The sequence below is a fragment of the Phyllostomus discolor genome, chromosome 4, assembly GCF_004126475.2.
Source record: "Phyllostomus discolor isolate MPI-MPIP mPhyDis1 chromosome 4, mPhyDis1.pri.v3, whole genome shotgun sequence".
Taxonomy (NCBI): Eukaryota; Metazoa; Chordata; class Mammalia; order Chiroptera; family Phyllostomidae; genus Phyllostomus; species Phyllostomus discolor.
This window is the reverse complement of record NC_040906.2, coordinates 189122051-189142647: the sequence shown is the minus strand read 5'-3', so window position 1 is coordinate 189142647 and position 20597 is coordinate 189122051. Positions and strand designations below refer to the sequence as shown.

General features: G+C 52.5%; 1 protein-coding gene across 4 annotated transcripts in view; it reads left to right on the top strand.

The window, feature by feature from the left end:
- NHSL1 (NHS like 1) overlaps positions 1-11131 on the top strand; it is a 127429-nt gene extending 116298 nt beyond the window's left edge. For all 4 annotated transcript variants that reach the window (XM_036024778.1, XM_036024777.1, XM_036024780.1 and 1 more), the window contains 3 exons: positions 447-3662; positions 4168-4288; positions 8444-11131. In XM_036024778.1, the coding sequence (XP_035880671.1) occupies positions 447-3662; positions 4168-4288; positions 8444-9164 (4058 nt within the window). In that variant the 3' untranslated portion in view covers positions 9165-11131. The remainder of the gene's footprint in view (positions 1-446; positions 3663-4167; positions 4289-8443) is intronic.
- Positions 11132-20597: the final 9466 nt, after the last annotated feature.

Below are 20597 nucleotides of genomic sequence, written 5' to 3'. Positions count from 1 at the left end.
CATGCATCTGTCTTCGGGGAAGGCAGTCCCTGCTTGACAGGTTCTCTCTGCAGGCACCTGGTTGGTAGGTGACAGGCCGCCCCGAAATCTTCACTGAAAGGAGGTGGCCTGAAAGTACACCTTCCACAGAGCGCTCTGCCTTGATCGTGGAGGGAGTACTTGAGAATTCCATATGCAGCACTTAGTCTATAGGAGGATTTGAAGACCAATTAAGAGAAGTACATGAAATTCATAGAGTTTTTACTTTGGGAGCTATTGCTGGCTATTTAAACTCTTACTTATGTGCCTACAGGAGAAAAAAAACTACTTTAAATAGAAAAGTGTTTTTTGTTTTGTTTTGTTTTGTTTTGAAGCCCGGCAGAGCCAGGAAGAGGTGAGGGCACAGGTGATCGATCGACTAAGGTACTGATCTTCAGGTAACAAGCCTCTTTCTGCTTCATCTCCAGCCGCGGGCACTGGCCACGACGATGGTGGTGGTCACTCAGTGTACGCTCCAGACCGCTACTCGACACTAGGAAGGCTCGACAGCCATCGGTCTGCCGGGCAGCGCTCCGAAACCAGGGACTGCAGCTGTCAGACCGAGGAAGTCAAGGTTGTGCCCCCTTCGATGAGAAGAATCAGGGCACAGAAGGGACAAGGCATTGCTGCCCAGATGAGCCACCTCTCGGGCTCCTCGGGGAACATGTCCGTGCTGAGCGATTCTGCGGGCATCGTGTTCCCCTCCCGCCTCGGCAGCGACGCTGGCTTCCACAGCCTCCCGCGTTCCGGCGCGAGGGCCAGCGTGCAGTTTCTGGAGCCCCAGTTCGCGGAAGACCTGGACGGCGTGTTCCCCTACCAGAGGGCTAACCTCCAAGCAGATGAAAACGGAGGACGGTTAGCAGGTGCCTCTAGGACCGGAACCCTCTTGAGGCCCAAGTCCCAGGAGCTGAGACACTTGGAGAGTGAAAACAGGACAGGCCCGGCATGTGTGGTGTCCCCTCATGGGACCTGCTCCACCAGCATCATCCCCAATGCCACCCTCTCCTCCTCGTCGGAAGTGATTGTCATCCACACCGCTCAGAGTTCAGGGCAGCTGGACAGTAAAATGACCAGCTCCCCGACATACATGAAGATAAAATCCAGGGACCGCCTCCTCCCCAGGCACTCTGGTACAGACGACCGGTGGTCTTCCAGTGGCAACTGGAATGAAGGTCACTCCACCGTTGTTTCACAGGCCCTGGGCCCCCGTTCCCCCAGGAGAGCCCCACTGTTGTCCCTCTGTGATTCGGCAGTCTCTCTGAATACCCCAGCGAATCAGGAGAATGGGCCCCAAGCCATGGCCTATAACTGTAGGAAGAGCCTGAGCTTCCCAGCGGCCCCGCAGGAGGATGTGGATGGCAAGAGTGAGTCCAGTTATTCAGGAGGCCGGGGGCCGGGCGTGGAGCCCTGGGAATACAGCGCCTCAGGGAGTGGGCGGGCCTCCCCACTGAAGCCTCACCTGGCCACTCCTGGTGACTGCACTCCTGTGAGCAACATGAGCAGCTGCAGTTTGGACCAGACGTCCAACAGAGATGACGCCAGGTCCCTGTACTCAGAGGACCACGATGGCTACTACGCGTCTGTGCACAGCGACACTGCCCCTGGGGCTGGGAGTCTGGGCGGTAGCAGCAATGGCTTTGGGAACCCCAGGCACAGCGTGGTCAATGTGTTTGAAGGAAGAACTCAGAAGAACCAAGGGGACCGGTCAAATTGCCATGACAGATCTCTCTCTCGAAACATCTCTTTGAAGAAAGCAAAGAAGCCTCCTCTGCCACCCTCTCGGACGGACTCCCTGCGCAGGATCCCCAAGAAGAGTGCCCAGACCAACGGGCAGGTGCTCAACGAGAGCCTGATTGCCTCACTGCACTACTCGCTGCAGCTGAACCTCCCGGGCAAGGGCGGCCTGTCGCCCTCCCAGAGCCCCTGCAGTGACCTGGAGGAGCCCTGGCTGCCCCGCTCCCGCAGCCAGAGCACGGTGAGCGCGGGCAGCAGCATGACTTCCGCCACCACGCCCAACGTCTCCTCCCTGTGCGGGGTCACCCCGTCCCCGAGCGACACGAGCAGTGTCAAGTCCGAGTACACGGACCCCTGGGGTTACTACATTGACTGCACGGGCCTGCAAGAAGACTCTGGGAACCCCGGCGGGGGCTGGCCAGCCTGCAGTGGGGCGCCAACTGGCAATGGGCCAGTCCGCCACGTCCCAGAGGGCTCCAGGGCCGCCGTGCCCCCGGGGCCCGGTGGCTCCGTCAAACCAAAGATCACGTCACCGGAGAAGTCGCATCGAGTCACTTCTCCGTCCAGTGGGTATTCCAGCCAGTCGAATACACCCACGACACTCACCCCTGTGCCTGTGTTTTTGAAATCAATGTCACCAGCCAACGGGAAGGGAAAGACCAAGCCCAAGGTGCCGGAAAGGAAGTCCTCTCTGGTGTCTTCCGTGTCCATCTCCTCATCGTCCACGTCCCTCTCTTCTAACACGTCCACAGAAGGAAGTGGGACCGTGAGGAAGCTGGACGCGGTGCCGGCCTCTCTCCCTGCCGTTCCTCCTCTCCCGCCTCTTCCGTCTCCTTGTCCTGCCGACAGGTCTCCTCCTCTCCCTCCTCCCCCGCCTTCCGCAGAGTCCCCCGAGGGCTCTCCTCTGCCTCAGTCTCCCCTTTTCCCCCCTCCACCACCAGAAGTTCTTATTCCCTTCTGTCCTTCTACTGACGCGTGCTTTTCTCCCCCCTCCCCAGCCTGTAGCCCCCCTCTGGGCCATGCCCCTGTGCTGTCCCCTCCACAGTCTTTACCCTCCTTGGTTCCCCCGCCTGCCCCACCCCTGGACCCTAGCCTGATGAAAGATGCTAGGCCTTCTTTCAAAAAGTCTAGCCAGCCAGACTCCTCCCAGGAGGCCTTTAGACAGCCTGGGACCAAGCAGGAGGGCGGCAGACCCCCCGGGCCCCTCATCACCACGGAAGCATTGCAGATGGTGCAGTTGAGGCCGGTGAAGAAGAACTCGGGAACCGAGGGAGCACTGTTTCATGAACAAGCGTCTCAGGAAAAACGAACTCCAGTTGTGCCCCAGTATCATTTAAAGCCATCTGCTCTCCTGAAATCCCGAAATAGCATAAATGAAATGGAGAGTGAAAGCCAGTCTGCCTCCGTAACAAGCTCGCTGCCGACTCCCGCCAAGATCATGAGCCAGGGTCACCAGGACAGAGCGGCCGAGCGTGGCTGCAGCCCGGGCGGCCCTGGGGCGGCAGAGGCTGGACCCGGGCCCACCCCGCAGCAGACGGCCCCTGGACCTTCGCCCAGCAGGAAGCCGCCCCCCATTTCCAAGAAGCCCAAACTGTTCCTGGTGGTGCCACCTCCGCAGAGAGATTTCACGGCGGAGCCAGCAGAGAACGTGAGCGAAGCAGCGCCCAGCCCCACGAAGGGAGAGGCCGGAGAGAGTTGTGCATCCGGGGCCGGTTCTGATGAGACCGGCTCCGGCAGCTCGGTTCTTGAGGGAGGAGCTGCAGGATCCACATCCCCAGGCAGAGTGGACGCCAGTGTCCCCGTGGTGCAGCCTGATGCCTCGCCAGCCCCCGAGCAGGAGGAGCCAGGCACCGAGCCCAGCGGGGACAGCGTGGAGAGCTGTCGGACTCTGCAGGACCCAGGGCGTGAGTGTGCCTTGCTCTCTCGTTCCCCTCCGACCCCATCCACGCGGCTGAGGCAAACAGGGCTGGTACGCGCTCATGGGAAAGCCAGTGGTCCGTGGGTTTCCTGCGCTGCCTCACATCTAGGCTACCAACTTGGCATTTCATGAAAAATTGTTTAAAAATCTAGATCTAAGGGTAGAGCTTACAGAAGGGCAGAAAATAGAGGGGTGGGGGTGGGGTCTGCAGCAAGCTGGGTATTAAATAGCAATGAATAATCTCCCTTCTGGAGAGCGGCAGGGAAATGTTAGAACACAATTTAAGAGCTTCCTTAGAGTTCCAGACCTGAACGGAAAGAATGAGCTTTGGCTATCATGCTCCCCCATCTTTGTGAAATATCGAACTACAGACCCGACTGCCTGTCCCTGTGGGTGTCACGTTGTCAGGAATGACAGCAAAGACCTGGGAGCTTGGCAAAAGGCTGAAATTCAAGTCGCTTGTGAAATCGTGTGTTTGCTTGCTTGCTTCTCCATAGCTCCGGAGACCGACTCAGCCCTCTCTTCCACAGAGGACTTCCTTAAGGAAGAAGGGAGTGATGAGGCGATGACCCCCAGCAGACCCCGGACCACGGAAGACCTCTTCGCAGCTATTCACAGGTATCTAAAACTCCTCCTGTTTTCACCTGCTGTAGGCGTCCCCCTTTCCCAGTGGTTCCTCGAATTTTCTTTTCTTTCTTGAGGTTTCTTTGGCCACCCAGTTAGGTTTCACGAACTTGATTATCGATCTGTTTTAGAGTATTCCTATATTTTTACTTCCTCTGATTCCCAGTTTCTGTTTTGCTTTGTTCCACTGATTTTTATGACGACGTGGGGAGCAGAGGCTCAGTGCGGTGCCTTCTGGTCGGCACCGCTCCTGCTGGCGAGAAGTGCCGAGTGTCCATCCTGTCACAGGGTGTTTAAGGAGTAGGGTCAGAGCAGCCCCCCGTCCAGGGCGAGGATGCTGTGGTCTGTAGCTGCAGACTAGCTCTACAGGAGAGGACCTTTCCTAAAGGCATATTATTATTTTACAGAAAACCCAGGATTTTATAGTGCATTTTTTTTGGCTACTTCAGTGTTTCAATAAATCTTTTTGAAGCCGGAGCGAAAGGAGTTAAATCCTCTTGTTACCGTATGCTGCTAGTGCCATCTAGTGGCAGCAGAAGTTATTGGTGTACAACAACAAAGAATAAAATGTTCAGAGTAACTGCCAGTGAACTGATGTACTTTTTACTTGTGGTCACCTTGAGGGAATAGGATTTAACACTGAAGCTTCATTTTTGCCTCACTTTTTTCTGGTTGTGGATAGCCCTGCACCCTCGCAACAGTGACATGGTGAGAGCTGATCAGACCGTGTGTGTGCAAGTGCTTTCTATACAAACCTTCGCTTCCTTCTGGACGTCTCTACCACAGTATTTGCAGATAACTCTTACAGATGCCCTAATGCTCCCAAAGTCTTCTGCTGCCCTGAACCAAAGTTCCCCTTCTCCCCTTCTGAAGCAAAAAACCCTGTAAAATCATTTGATTGTGTAAATAACCTTGTGTCGTGACTGTTTTCCCAGTTCTTGGAATATAACAAAAACCGTTCGTTGCGTGACACGAAAAGCATGCGCTCTCCCCTCCTGAAATTCCTCATGCAACCCACCAGCGTGTCTCGGGGGGAAAAAACCAAGCTGGCAGATTCAGGTGTTTGTGAAGAATGGTATTTCTTACCTCTTAGCTCTAGTATTGGTATACTATCCCAAAAGACACGCAAAACACTGCCCCTTTAATATTGCCTGTTTTACTTGATCTCATTAGGAATAAAAAGGTAGCTAGTTAATCAAATTATATCTCGAAACAGGGAGACAAAAAATGCCGTATCCTTTGAAACCAACTTCAGTGGCATTTCTACAGGTTTATACAGCTGTTTCTAACGCTAAACATTCTAGACAGGCAGGCACGCAATAAATATTTTCCGAGTTAAATGAAACCAATTGGTATTTAACTGTTCGGAAATTCTTCCCAGTCTCGACGTCTCCCATGCAGCACGGAGCACACTGGATGGCCAAGCGTGCCGGCGCGCACGCTTATGCGGCAGTGCCCCGGGAGGGCGCGCCGCCTGGTCGCTCTGTGCTCAGAACTCTTGGTCTCGGTGAGAAGCCCAAGTGCTGTGGCCCGAATTACTACGTGCTTTTCCTAAAATGTGCCCCAGGTCGCTTCTGTAGTTTATTTTAGCAACCCTCTTAAGGCACTGAGAAATGTGTGGTTTCTCCTACTAGAGAATTCTATCTAGAGCATAATTATAATTACATCTACAGCAGATGCAGAAAGGGGCCAGCCTGTGTTACCGGGTGTGCGCCTGGTGGCAGCGCAGGCTGAGTAGGACCAGGCTGCAGACCGGGAGCCAGGGTGCGTGCCGGCGTTAATTCTGGCACTGATAACTTTGCAGACGTAATGAAAATCCACCTGAAGTTTGGGATTTCTAGGGCTTTGTTTCATGTCCCCTTCCGTACCTAAGCTAATACTATAAAATAAAGAATATCTAAATTGAAACAGAGCTTTCAAATTTTATAATGCAAATTAATTCACTTCGGATTCAAAGCCAGATGGAAAATGTAGAACACCAGTTGAGGTGTGAAGTTTTTATATTTATTGAAGTAATTAGTTTTCAGGCCAGAGTTAACTGTTTAAGTCCTTTTTACAGCCATCTCCTTTAAACACACACACGGTGCGTGTGCGTGTGTGCATGCACACACATACAAACATACATGCACACAAAGAATTCAAATGTTTAGATTTCATTCTTGTGTTAGGGGCAGCTGCTCTTGAAAAACAATAATAGCTTTATGAATTCCCACCTCTCCTCTTAATTCTAAGTCGACAATAAAAGGCCGTGGCTTCGATCGGGCGGAGCTGTGGCCTGCTGAGTGGCAGTCAGCACGCCTTCCCCTTGGAAAACCAGACAGAAACTGTGCCATGGACGAGCGCTGCAGAAGTAAGATGAGCAGCTGCGCGAGGCCCTGTGTTGTGAATGGGGGACGCTCCATCGGGTCCCCGTTCTTGTGTTCAGCTGTGTGGCTTCACACTCCACTCGGGTCCCTTCTCTGCTCAGACCCACCCGCCTGAAGTCTTTTCCAGCTCAGAAGTCGGCAGGGTGGTTATTTCTGTGGTTTCTGGCCGTCACTCAGCTACTTGCAGCATGGTGTTTACTGACAGCTGGGCAGGACCACTGGACCAAACTGTCCCAGGCCAGGCTCTGTACTCCCAAAGGGGCTGCTGCTGCGTCGGGTCTGGCCGCCCTTCAGCCTCTGAATTGGGTCCTTACTTTCTGTCTTTGGCTTTGGTGGCTTCTTGTTGGCCAGCAGCCGGGAGAGGTCCCTGGGAGCACTGAGCCCAGGACAGCCATCGTGGCCCACCCTTCCCTGTGCCTTGCTGGGCGGGCACAGAAAAACTGCACTGAAGCCTGGCCTGGTGGCAAGAAGGGAAAATTATATTTTCCTAAATGGCACTCAGAGGGTTACTCAGCACCTGCTCTGTGTCTGACAGAGCAAGGAACCGCAGCAGGGGGCAGGGGGGTGGAACCCAGGTCCATGTGGATCCCGGGGCTCTTGATCACACTGAATCCTCACAAACCTGGGAGACTCGTATCACCACCCCCATCTTACAAGCATGGAGCCCGAGGCGCGGCAGAGATGAAGAATGGTCCAGGGTCGCTCAGCCCCGAGTTGGGAGTGCTCAGATTCCACATTTACGCTGTGTGTGCAGGTAGCGCCCTCCCAGCCTTTCCCTGCTGCGTGTTCTAGAATCATACAGCAGAAAGAGAGGCACACCACAGCTTCACGTTGTCAGATGTGCTGGGTTTGTAGGGCAAGGCCACCTGCCCTTCGCCAAGGGGTTCCTCACACACTGCGTGGTTGTTATGAGAAGACCAGCGAGGGGCCGCTCGGCTCATCTGCTTCATTATCTCTGGTTCACGCTCAGCTGCAACCACACAGAACAGGCAGGTTCTCAGAGACTGGAATCGAGAAGCAGCAACCACACAGAACAGGCAGGTTCTCGGAGATCCGACCAAGAAACGCCCCCCCCCCCCCCGCCCCCGCAGGAAACCAGGAAGCATTTCACTTCCCCCGAAGGCCCGTCCTCTTTCACCCTCCGCCCGTGTCCCTCACATGTGCGTGATCAGCTGGAGGGTCTCCGAGGTCAGTCAGGAAGGAGGCCTGGTGTGGGAGGCTCACCTCTGTCTTCTGCACCGTGGGACTTCTGGGAGTCCACGAACGGCCCAGTAAGAGCCAAGGAAGCCTGGTTTTATGTCACGCTCTTGTGCGGTTGTTCTAGAACCCGGGTGGGGCCTCTCTCGGCAGAGGGGCCGTTGGCTTGTCTGTTAGGCCGGTTCACGCCAGGACCAAACGAAAAGGAGAAGTGGGAAGGCAGGCGGGCCAGCACCGTGCAGTGCACTCGCGACCAGTCCGCTGTCGGAGACTTGATAAAAATGGCAGTTATTAAGAGCTTTAGAGATGGCCCTACCCTAAATAAGTTAGTATGACAACTGGGATTTGTTTCAAAATAACCCAGGAAGGGTGGCGCTGAAAGAAGAGTGGCCGCAGGTAATAATTACCGATGGGCCCGGGGGCACGGGGCAGTCGGACGAACTGCCTTTGCACGAACGTTCGGAGGTTCACGTGGTAAAAATAATGCGCGGGGACCCGAATGGGCGGTGAGATAAGCGGGTGGCTGCGACTGAAACCCAGTGGCCCACGGGGAATTAACCTTTCTCTCAATGTTACTAAATCTCAGATCCAAGAGGAAAGTCCTCGGCCGCAAAGATTCGGATGACGACCACGCCCGAAACCATTCTCCCTCCCCGCCGGTGACGCCCACCAGTGCCGCCCCCAGCCTGGCCTCCCCGAAGCAGGTGGGATCGATCCAGAGAAGCGTGCGCAAGAGCAGCACCAGCAGCGACAACTTCAAAGCTCTGCTGCTGAAGAAGGGCAGTCGCTCAGACGCCAGTGCCCGCATGTCCGCCGCGGAGATGCTCAAGAACACAGACCCCAGGTTCCAGAGGTCGAGGTCGGAGCCTTCTCCGGACACTCCCGACAGCCCGTCCAGCTGTTCCCCAAACAAGAACCGAAGGGCCCAGGAGGAATGGGCTAAGAACGAAGGCTTGATGCCTCGGAGTCTGTCCTTTTCCGGCCCCAGGTACGGCCGCAGCCGAACGCCGCCCTCTGCCGCCAGCAGCAGGTACAGCATGCGGAACCGCATCCAGAGCAGCCCGATGACCGTCATCTCGGAAGGCGAAGGGGAGGCCTTGGAGCCCGCGGACGGCAGGGCGCGCCACGCCCTGGGCGCTGCGAGGGGCTGTTCGCTGGGTGGGCTCGAGGGGGACGAAATGGACGAGGGCAGCCTGCTCTGTGGCGTGGAGCCCACCGCCTTGCTGCGGGCACAGGCTTCCGGCCCCGCAGATGGGACGGCCAGTGCCGAGGGCAGGGATCCGTCGGAACCGCGGGAGGTGCTCTGAGGGCAGAGAGTTGGGGGCAAGAACCGGGTCTCCCAGGTGATGGGGGGCGGGTGCACAATACTTGGCTCTAGGAGGCCAGAGGGGGCCCTTCACTGCCTGCCCCAGGCTCCCACTCCGTGTCTGTGCTGTGGGCCCGGGCCCTCCATGCCCACAGTGGGTGAGGGCTGCTTAGGACTCACTTGGCACTTGCCCTGTGGCTTAAGAGCAAGTAGAAGCTTAACTTCTGAAAGTGCTTCCTGGGGAAGATTTTTTTTTCTAAATGTTGGGGGGTGGGGGGCAGTGAACAGGGGTGTGTGTGCGCATTTTGAATACTCTTTATGTTAAAAAATACACACACACACACACACACACACAACAGATATGTGAGGAAAAAAGAGTTAAGCTAGGTGGAGTAATGGAGGTTCTGGACTAGGAGGTGATGGCTTTAAAGGTCTGTTGGTGGAGATGAGTGTGTTCCAGAAGGAAGGAGAAGACCGTTGCTTCTGAGAACCAGGTGCTAGATTGGCTGGTCTGAGTGCACAGCACACTCACCGGTGTGCTTTCTGGTGAGCCCAGAAGGCAGGGGAAGGGCTGAGTGACTAACCGGTTCAGGTACTTTTTTCTGGGGAAAAAGGCTTTGCTCCTTTTTTGTAAAAATGACACGTGGATGTGGTGACGCTGTCACCGGGAGCCTGCGGCTGTGCCGCCACAGGCACGCAGCTTGTAGCCCGGGTTTTGGAACGGTGGGTCATTTTTCACGTGGGTCTCCTCCTGGAGCGAGGGGGCCTCTGAGAACCCAGCTGAACTTGTGCACACTCAGAGGGGGCGGGGGAGGGGAGAAGGCGGAGGGGAAGGTGATACACTGCTGGGATTTGTTTCCTGCTTAGTAAATGAAATTATTTTTTAGAATTAAAATTGAAAACTTGCACTATAGAACTGTGGGCGGAGCGTTTCCTTTTATAACTGTGTTTTTTTTTAACCAGAGTTTAAATTTCCATTTGGCAATTTCTTATCACTTGAAATGTCAACATTTGCTAACTTTTGGATATCCTTTTGGTGACACCAAAGAGAAAGTTCTGGCTGTTTCTCCTTGAACCGCCTGCAGGATCGTGTCTTCGCCGAGAAGGGATATCAGAATCTCGGATATCACCCGACTTTGACGAAAATGCTGAAAAGTTCTTTAGTTTCATAAACTGGTAAACATTGGCAGGGCTTGGCTACGAGTTAGCCCTGGGAAATGAGTTTTTTAGATTTAAAAGATTTTTTGCATCATTTGGTTTGTGTGTTTTTATATTTTTTATAATTATAATTGAGTTAGGTAATTACCTTCTAATCTTCTTTGGTTAGAATGTTAACACTTTTAGACATGGGAAAAAGCGTGTGTAAAGTATTTATTTTTATGTCATATTCTGGTGACCCCTTCCCCCACCCCCTCCCAACGGCCACGTCCTTGATTTACTGGTGAGTAAAGCCCGAGTCGTCCTCGTCGGAAGGACCCGAGACGGCAGTCCTGAGGTTCTCGGGTCACATCCCTGCCTTGCCGTCGTCTTTTCCGGCGTGAAAATCTCACCTAAAAGTCGGACTGCACAGGCCGAGTCATGATGAGGTTTGTGCAGTAAAACTTCAGATATCCATTTCAGGCACATCTTTAAGACAAAAAGCAAATCTAAAGAATTAAGGCTCCTTCTGTTCTCTTAAGAAAACAAAACAGTTCTTTTCACACAACCAGAAATCAACCTGACATTTGGCCACAAGCAAAGGACTTTTTTTTTTTTTTTTTACTTTTTTGGAGCAAGTGTCTACTACGTTGGGAACGAGGATTTTTTTTTTCTTCTAAATTTTAGAAAAGTGGTGTTGGCTTTTGAATATGAAATCTCATAGCTACCTAGAAAATACTAGAATGTACATGGCTGTCAGAAAACTTTAACATAATGTACAAATTATATATGTCGAAGGTAAAATAAGCAATGTCAAAACTAATGATAAAACTATTTTTAAAAAAAACATTTTTAAAGGAAAAATATATTAGGTTTTTCAATTTGCTTTGAATAAAAACAATTGTAAAGTAAATGTTTGAGCGTTATTTCTTTCTGTTTGTACGTGCACTTTTGAACAAGGAGGTAGGTCTCCTGGCACGGAGCTGTTGAGTGCGTTGCCGGGTGTAGACGAACAGCGGTGGGGGCCAGAAGGTCTGTGGGAGGTGGGGCCCCAGGGAGGAGCCGGCCCGTCACGGGCACCGAGGATGGCGCCATCTAAGAGGATGTCCGGAAAACAACTTGACATACCGCCCTTACGGACTTCCAAATAAAATACAGATAATGTATTGACCGATAGTTTAAATGACGTCATTTGGAGAGATGCAGGAATTTTCCCAGGCATGGATGGAGTGCGGGGAGATGAGAGTAGACTCACTCCTGCCCCGCACGGCATCTTTCGCTCTGTGGCCGTATTCCCCTGTGTGGGGCTAGCCACTGTTACCATCGTAGGATATTTAAAAACTCCGTGAGGGTAGACTTCGAGACCCTTCCATATACCCGGAGACTAGAAGTGCCAGATAGTCCTAGACAGAAGCCCGGGGCCTAAGGGATTTCCACTTTATTTTTTTTGTAAACGTTGGGAGAGAAACGTGCCCGTTTGGTCTGCCCACTGGGAGCAGCCTCAGCTTGGGTCTGACTTCTGCCCTCCTGTTTCTGAAGAGTGTTGGCTGAAACCATTGCGTCTCGTGTGGGGATGAGGATGTGTGTTGGGAGAGTCACAATGAGAAGAAGGGAAGGAGGGTGTCTCTGTATCTCCGTCTTACCCCTGCACCCCCCGCCCCGCACCCCACCAGCATCACACACAGCTCTGGTGGGCACCGGAGAGGGCGGGTGAAGCCGGGCATCGGCTTCCCTGGTTCTGTCCCAGGGTGTTTCCAGTACATTAAAGGAATGGGAGTAATTATTTATATTGCTGAGATTCTGCTGTGAAATGAGCACAACAGGGTCATATACTTGGGCAGACATTAGGATTTTTTTTGGGGGGGGGAGTGGTTTTAAATAAAATGTGGTCCTGATTCTTGAGGTCTGTTTCTCTGTAATAAGCGGCTCACACTCACTGTGATGCAGCCTCTTTCAGTGCGCTGCTTAAACCGCCTCCCGCACAGGCCGGCCTGTGTGCCCAGAGCCAGGACTAGAGCAGTCTGTAGTCCTTAGGTCAGCAATGAAGAAAAAATCTCTTTATTAAAGACTTCTCGTGTCCTAGGTTAGGATGCAGGAGTTCTTAGGTCAAAACACGTGGATGAGATCCCACTAAGGAACTTCACACCCGGTGGAAAGACACACCAACAGGGACTTATCCAATAAAACTTACCGGTGTCAGGGAAGAGGAAAAGGAAGAACATTCCAGGCAAACCCTGCTGGGCCGGGACCCCACCCGATGTGTTTTCTTTGCCAGCAGAACACCCGGAACAGGTTCAGGCCAGCGAAGCCCCCAAACCGAACGCTAGACCTTGCCCGGGAAAGTTGCGTTCCTCCGGTGGGTGCCCCTGCTCCGCTGCGGCTTCCTGTCCCCCTTTCTCCCTAGAACGATGGAGGTTGGAATGATGGGACAGTACTCTTGTAACCTTGGAAACACCAAGAAGGATGGAAGCCTCATGGTGTGGAAGGCAGGGGATAAGGGAGCCCGGTCCCTGGAGAACACCTAGAGGTGCTGCCCCAGCGGGGGGCTGTCCTCTCCCAGGCTCCCTGGGGGAGCCATTCTCCACGGGCTTTGCAGGCGAGTGGTGCGGTTCTCAGGGCAAGACGGCACTGCCCCTGACTAGATCGATGGGGGCAGCCGTGGCCCTGGGGAACCTGAGCTAAGACTTCACAGGGAGGAGGGCTTCACCAAGCACAGGCAGCTGGCCGAAGAAAGTCATTCCAGAAGGAGGAAGTAGCATGAGCTACGGCACAGAGGCTAAGTGGTTAGAGGAAACCAAGTAACTAAAAGAAGTTTCTAGTAAAACACAGTGGGCGTGGGACTGGAATGGTCTCCTGGAGCAGGGATGCATAGGGCCTGGGGTGTCATTCTGAAACCTGGGGTTTGGTTTTGCAGTACTGGGGAGTCACGGTGTTTAAGAAGGGGGGTGGTGTGACTTGGCTTGGTTCTGGCCTTCTTGACAAGCTACACTCGCCCTTGGTGAGTCCATCGAATCCTACAGCATTAGACAAACACGATACGTGCTGGTAACTGCGAGTATCTCCTCTCCTGACTTCTGCCGTGAGCATTGGGTTAGTATACCAACTGCCTCCTCAAAGCCGGCCTTTAGAGGTGTTTTAACCTTAACATATTTAAACTTTTCCCCAAGTCTCCACGTTACCAACTAATGGCGTCACCACTGACAAGTGGCTCAGGCCTAGAATCTACGCTCCACCTGCAGCCTCTTTTTCACCCCATATCTAAACCATAAGCAAGTCATTCCAACGTTATCGCCAAAATATTTCACAGATCCAGTCACGTCTCACCGGTGTCCCTTCTCATCGGGTCCGAACTGTCATCTGACCAGACTATTATAAAGCCTCCCAACTGGCATTCTTCTCGTTACGGTGCACCTTCAACCACTCTCAGTTCACCCCCCCCCCCCCAGAGTGAGCTTTGAAACACGGCTCCCAGCACGCCCCCACCGAATCTGCTGGATGGGGTTCTAAACTGGCTCTCAAGGCCTGCAAGGCCTCCCACCAGGCCCCTCCCTCAAAAGATTGGGCCTCATTCCCTTCTCTGTCCTTCCACAGAAGCCACTTGCTGTGTCAGAGCCTGTTTTAGACCAGAAAAGGCCCTGTATTTTTACGCCCGTTTCATCTCAGGAAGAGGAGACACAGACAGGATGGTCAAAGGCTTTGTGGGAGTGTGGCACCTCTGAGAGGAGAGGGGAGGAAGGAGGCGGCGGGAGAGCTATTGGGCTGCGGTCCTGAGCTCGTCAGGCTGTGGTGGGATGGGGACCCTGGGGGAGGACCCTCCTTGGAGGAGTTGTCTGTGTTGGATGGCCGCAGCTGGGTCCTTCGCCACTGCCTTGCTTGGGCTCTGCCAAGAGGTTACCCGGAGAAAAATGTGCCCCCAACTTCCACAGCTTAGTGGAACCGTTGGCTACCAACCCTTGCTGCCTTGAGGATAGCATGAGCTCGGCTTGAACGCTAAGGTGGGCCCTGATGAAGCCAACAGTTGGAGCTAAACAGCTGTTCGGCTGACCACCCTTTCTGTAGCTGGACGGCAAGCCTGTGCTTGAAAGGGGACCTAAGGGGCACATCTCAAAGCCTGTCCCTTCTACCAGGTAGATTCACTTCCTCTGTAAACTCTCCCAGGGCCCTGGTGGACCTCTGTCCCTGGGATCACGTTTATAAAGAACAGCTCGGCGGGACCATCTGTGGCACCCTCCTGCCCTTTGCTGGTGGTCTCCAGGCCACAGCTGGTACTCATCATCCCCTCCCTCACTCCAACTACCTTTTGCCCTCAGATGTCCCCTCTGCTGCTCTCGGTGGCTTTCCTGATGGTGTGAACCAAGCTCATTCCCAGGGGTTCAGAAATCCTGGAGGGCAAACCCTTCTCAGACTGGGGTTGCTGCTCTTGTCCATTCATAGTGACAGGTAGGTAAGGGTGCCTGCCCCAAGGGGGCTCCCTGACTCCTCACATCATGTAACAGCAGGCTCACCCTTCTCTCAGTTCAGGGTTGATTATCCCTGATGTTATGGTGACTGTTCTTGCCTGCTGGTCCCTGGACACCAGGAGACCGAAGTGTCCGAGTGACAGCGGTAGGCTGAAGTTCAACAGGACTTCGCTGTGTTGCCTGGGGAGGGTATACCCCTTAAAAACAAGGGCCTCTGGCTCTGCAGAGCCCAGAGTTGTGGGGTGGAAAGTCGTACATCCCTTCGTGGTTCATTGGGAGTGATGGTAAGTGGAGTCCCTCCTCCTCTACCTCTTCTTTCCCAGATCCCTGTGACCTTCCCATTGTGGACACAGCTCGACATGGGGGCTCTGATTTAGTAGGTACACTGTGTCCACTAGAGGGCGCTGCATCTTGACACAGTATTGTCTCCAACCAGGCGCTAAAGCCAGTCATTTCAATGCTCGGTCCGGCCAGCCGCTTCTAGGTGGTACAGTGAGTGGGAGGGCCAGTGGATCCCATGGCCATGAGCTAACTCTTCCTCATTCGACATTATGATGTATAGATCATACTGCAGCGAACCTACGCCAGCGGGTCAGAGATTTTGTAAGTCTCTAGACTGTGGTGCTGGTCAAAGCCCCTTAAGCAGGAGAGAAAACTGCACACCTAGAGTAGGTGTCTCTCCTTGTGCAAAGAAACTGCTGGCTCTTACAGGAAAGAATGGACCTAATATAGTCAATTTGGCATCAAATGGCTACTTGGTCTTCTTACAGCCTCAGCAGGGTTTTGGCACTAGTCTCTATTTCTGGCAGGTTGGACATTCAAAGTTAGCAGTATCTAGGTCAGCCTTGGCAAGTGGGAGTCTGTGTTTTGGGGGGACCATGCACAACCCCCCTCTTCACCACCACTGCCACTATATCTGTGTGCACACTGTACCAGCCCCAGGTGAGGACCACAAAGGCTAACACCAACAGGCTAAGTCACTTTGTCCACTTAGTCGTTTAGTGTTCCTTCTGGTGGGTGCTTCCTGGGGCACATGGACACGTGATACAAGGTTTTGCAAGCTCTATGTCTGCTCCCATATATCCGTCCACACGCCTCTAACTCATGACCTGCTTGTCTCAATCCTCCATTGTTTGTCTTTGCTCAATTCATTCCAAACTCCTGGCCAGTTAGCCAGGCCATTTGGCAGTGCCGAAATTCCAAATGCAGGGGCAGGCACAAATAACGCCCCTTTTAATTACAAAATCACAAGTATGTGATTCTGTAACAAAACAACATCACACTCAAGCACACCATATGGCATTTTAGGTGAAATGTTCAAATTAAAACTAAATTATTACACCCATATTATTCTCCGACCAACCATACTCAAGCAGGCCTTACTTCTGCCGGACCCTGTATATTTTACCTTCCCGCCCTCACAAACTGAATCATCAGTCCATCGGCCGAAATTCTGCCCCCTTTTTGTGGAAAAAAGGAAGTGTTTTGCTTGCAGCTGTCTTTCCGTGTCATCCTGAGTGAGGAGGTAATGACGATGCTGTCCAGTTTCAGCTTGCACCCACAGAGTGAGCCAGCTCATCGGTACATCAAGCTTTCCCGCCTTCCTTCAGCATATAGGTCCTCCGCACAATCTCAGGGAGTGGGTATGGGGTGTGGGTGCAACCACGATGCCGTGGGGCGTGGGCTGCCTGCTCATGCAGCTTGCTTATGTGTTCTGGTCCTGCTTGTGATTGCTCCTGCAGGTGTCATTTCCATCTCAGGATGGACTGCTGCTGGTTCTACCACCTTTATGACTCAAAGGCCCTGGCCAGGATGGACGGTTCTAGATATATCATCATTTGGTGTCTCATGGCTCCATGTCCCACTGGGGCCTGGTAGCATACCTGAAGCTATTTTTCAAAAAGCATGTCATTCTCTCCTGTAGTTAATATAGCCTCACATCAAGCTCCCAGGGACCTGCACTGTGGTTCTCCCGTTGGGTCTTGTTGAAAACTCCACACTGCACTCTTTTCCACCACCGACACCTCCAGTACCACAGGGGCTGCCAGATCTTATGGTCCAAGTTGCTAATTCCTTCACATCTGTCACATCTGGATCTGCGTCTAGTGATCAGTTTTTCCTCCACTTTATGGGTCATGTTTTTATGTTTCTTTACATATTTTTCTAGTAACTTTTTATTGGATGTTGGGAATTGTGAAGGTTAGGTTGTTTGTTGCTGGATTTTGTTGTATTCCTCTAAATAGTACTGGGCCCCACTCTGGTGCACAGCCAGATTTCTCGGAATTCGTTTGGTCAAGGCTTACTTTTAAGCTCTATCCGGGGAGGTCCAGAGAAGACTTTGGTTTAGAGACAGTTGAGCCTCACTACTTTGGAGGAAACACCCATTCGAGGAATCTGCCTGATACCCACACACTATGAGTTATTTCCACTCTTGCCAGTGGGAACAAAAACTACTCCCAGTCCCAAACATAATCTGGGAATCACTTGTTCTACTACTTTCCAGTTGTTCATTTCTTGGCTTGGGTGGTTTCTCTTTAACACCTTCAGGGGATCAGTGATTAGCCAAGGACCCAGGAGGACCCACTAAAGATCTACAGGATGCTCTCTGTGATGGTTCTTCCTCCTCTCCTTCACTCTGCGCAGCAAATTCTACCCACCTTGACCTCCTGAACACTGACCTCTGTCTCTTCCACTCCCTGTGGAGTAATGTAAGAGCATCACTCCCTGTTTGGCTCCCCCACCACCCTGTCTGTACTTTGCTGCCTGGAAACTGGCTCCAAGCCATGATCTTGAACAATGGGTGAACTACATTTTTTTCTCTTCAATATCTGGTCCCTGTTTTACCATCACAGCTGGCAGTGCACTGCCCTCCACCAGTATGCTGTTCCATCTAAAGTTTCAATAACCAGATGGCCTCCTGGTGCTGGGAGCTGTCTAGGCCCCGTCTCCCCACCAGGGATGGGGGCCTCATACCTGGCCAGGCAGCACGTGCCCCAGGCTCAGAATGAGGTCTCACAGCCTGTGATTTCGGGCCACTCTGATCCCAATTGCTCCAGTCTGATGCTGGGAGGGGCTCAGGAGCACAAAGGATGTGTGGCAAAGGTGTACCTCTAAAAGGGAGAGGAAAACACAGGATTGGGCTTTTCCCACTAGATCTGCAATACAGATCTGATCATGTCTCTGCTCCAGAGAAGACTCTTTGTTAGAAGGGTCCTGAGTTGGGCTGAAACAGCTGGGTCCTTGTACCACTGCCTTGCTCAGTCTTTGGCTGGAAGATGTCAGGAGAAATAAAAAGTATCGCTGTCAGCTCTCACTGCCTTGCTCCATCATAGCCGAGGCCTCCCACCCCCAGAACAGTGTGCTCTCATCTTGAAGTCTGCGGTGGACCCTGAAAAAAGTAACAGGGTACGTGCCTGGGTTGCAGGCCATGGTCCCCAGCAACCACACATTGATGTTTCTCTCTCTCTTTCTTTCTCCCTCCCTTCCCTCTCTAAAAATAAATAAATAAAATCTTTAAAAAAAAAAAAAAAGTAACAGCAGGAGACACCAGCAAGCCCTGGCCCTTGCAGCAGGTCTGCGGGTCCTTTTTTGAAAGTGGATGTGAATGGCGCACCTCCGCATGCTTGTCTGTCACAACTGCAGATCCCAGAAAAGAAATGACCGTTCTCTGGCCACAAGACAAATAAATGCCAGCAACAATCAGTGATTAGGCTCCTAAATCGCACAGGTGCACAGAAGCCACGCTCGGGTAACTGTGCCTCCACAACTATAGCTCGAAATCTATCCCTCCGAGCTTCTAAACGTCCATAATCCTTGAACTCAATGCTTCCTAAGCCCCATCCAAGGTCAGCAGTTTTCTTTGTCCAGGAAGAGTGTGTTCTGCCAGCACAGCTCTCTCTTGCTCAGCAAGCAGTACATGCAGTTTCTGTTCTGGGTGCTGACCATGGCCTTTTCCTCTGACATGGTCACCTCGGCCCAAGATGCTGGCCCCTGTCCCCCAGGCTCTCGTCTGGCTGGCCCCCTCTCAGCGTTCACCTTTCAAAATCCTCCGTGAGGCCTTGCCTGACCCTTGCACGTGACACCCTCCATGCTCTGCCCGGCCACACCCTGCCCCATGGCCCCATCTCACTCGTATCAACATTTGAGCTCTCTCTGGAATGGGAACGCCATGAAAACAGGGGCCCTGTCTGTCCCGCGCACGGCTGTATTCTCAGCGGAAGGTGGACTGAACAGAAGAGTGAAACACGTCGGATTTGATGGCTTCAAAGTCACTGACCAGGGAGCATTTCTGCTCACCACCGTATTCCTGGAACACAGAGAGGGCTCCCTAATGACTTATTTAAGAATGAGTTTAAAAATAAATGACATTTCAAATGAAATGCTATGGGGGGAAATGAGATTTGGGGGACGTTAAGTAATGACTAGAAAGAAATATATGAATGCACCGAGTTTAAATGAATTGTTTTCAGACAGACGCATATAGCCTTATGAAAAATTGGCACATGGATAGACAAATGCGGCGGCCCTGTGGGGAAGCACAGAGGTGGGGGGACACCTTGCTCCTCTGTCATGGTCCCTGGGTGCCTCCTCACTCAAAGGGCTGCAGGGAAGCCCTTAGACGACTCTTTCCAGAGAAACTGGAAAGTCACACAAGGGAGGGGGCGTGGGTCTGGGGGTGACTGGGGTTTCATATTGGGGGGTGGTTTGCGGTCAGGCAGAGTGGACTGAAGCCTGTGGAGAGGGAGAGCCGGGAGGAAGGGCAAGGGGCTGGTGGGTGGAGCAAGAGTTAGACCCACAGCGAAGGTGGAAGGCGTAGCCTAAGAAAAAGTCTAGGCATGCATTTGCCATAGACAAGAGAAGGAAAATCTCAAGAGAAATGTTGACGTAAGGGATATTTTGTAACTGGTGCCAGCCACATAATTAAAACAACTGATTCTCTACTGTGAGAAATACTCTCTGGATTGATCAGTTCAGAGCTGGAAAATGTTCTAGTTCATGACTTATGGACGAGGAGGGGAAAGGGACACCCTGGACTTGAATAGCACACAATTGATTTTTTTATTGCACATGTTTCAGATTCCTGCTAAATCTTGGTAATCAGAAATATGCTTCTCTTACTTGAAGTGGGATTTATTGCATAAGAGATGCCTGTTTGACATAGGACTGCACAGGAGGTTGGAAATCTTTACCTCCTGCCAGGAGAGGCCGGCGCCGTGGACAGTTATCGGGAGAGTGGGGTGGGGGGTGTGCTCCAGCTGGGGTGGCAAAGGAGCTCAAAAAGAAAGGCAGCATCTTTGGCAAGCGGCGAAAGGTGAAGAATCAGTACATAGTCCATGCAAGCAGATACTTTTGGAAAATAATTACCTGGGATTTTAAGATTATGTCCATAATAATTTCAGAACCAGAAATCTAGCTTGTTTTCTATCAAAAATTACAGTCTAAAGGTACCTCTGGGGTTATAATCACGTTGATTATGTGCCTGTGCTATGTGAGAACGGCCCCAGACAGCCCTGGCCCACTGGATAGCCATCTGCCAGTGGCGCATCGTGGGGAACAGTGTGGGCCGAGGAGTCCGACTGCCTGGGCTCGAATTAGCCTCTCTCCTTCACTTCACCTGGGGCCGGTGACCTAGCATCTCTGTGCCCAGTGTCCTCATCAGTAGATGGAGAGGGTTCAGCACGGCACAGGGAGCTGTTCTGAGGGCTGTATGTGGCAGTTCAGGTGAAGCCCCTGGGATGGCACACCCAGAAGGCTGTCCGTAATTGTTAGCTTTGGAAACCATTCACCACAGGAATGTTAGTCCATTGGATCCGGGTTAGAAAGGTTAATTTCAAGAG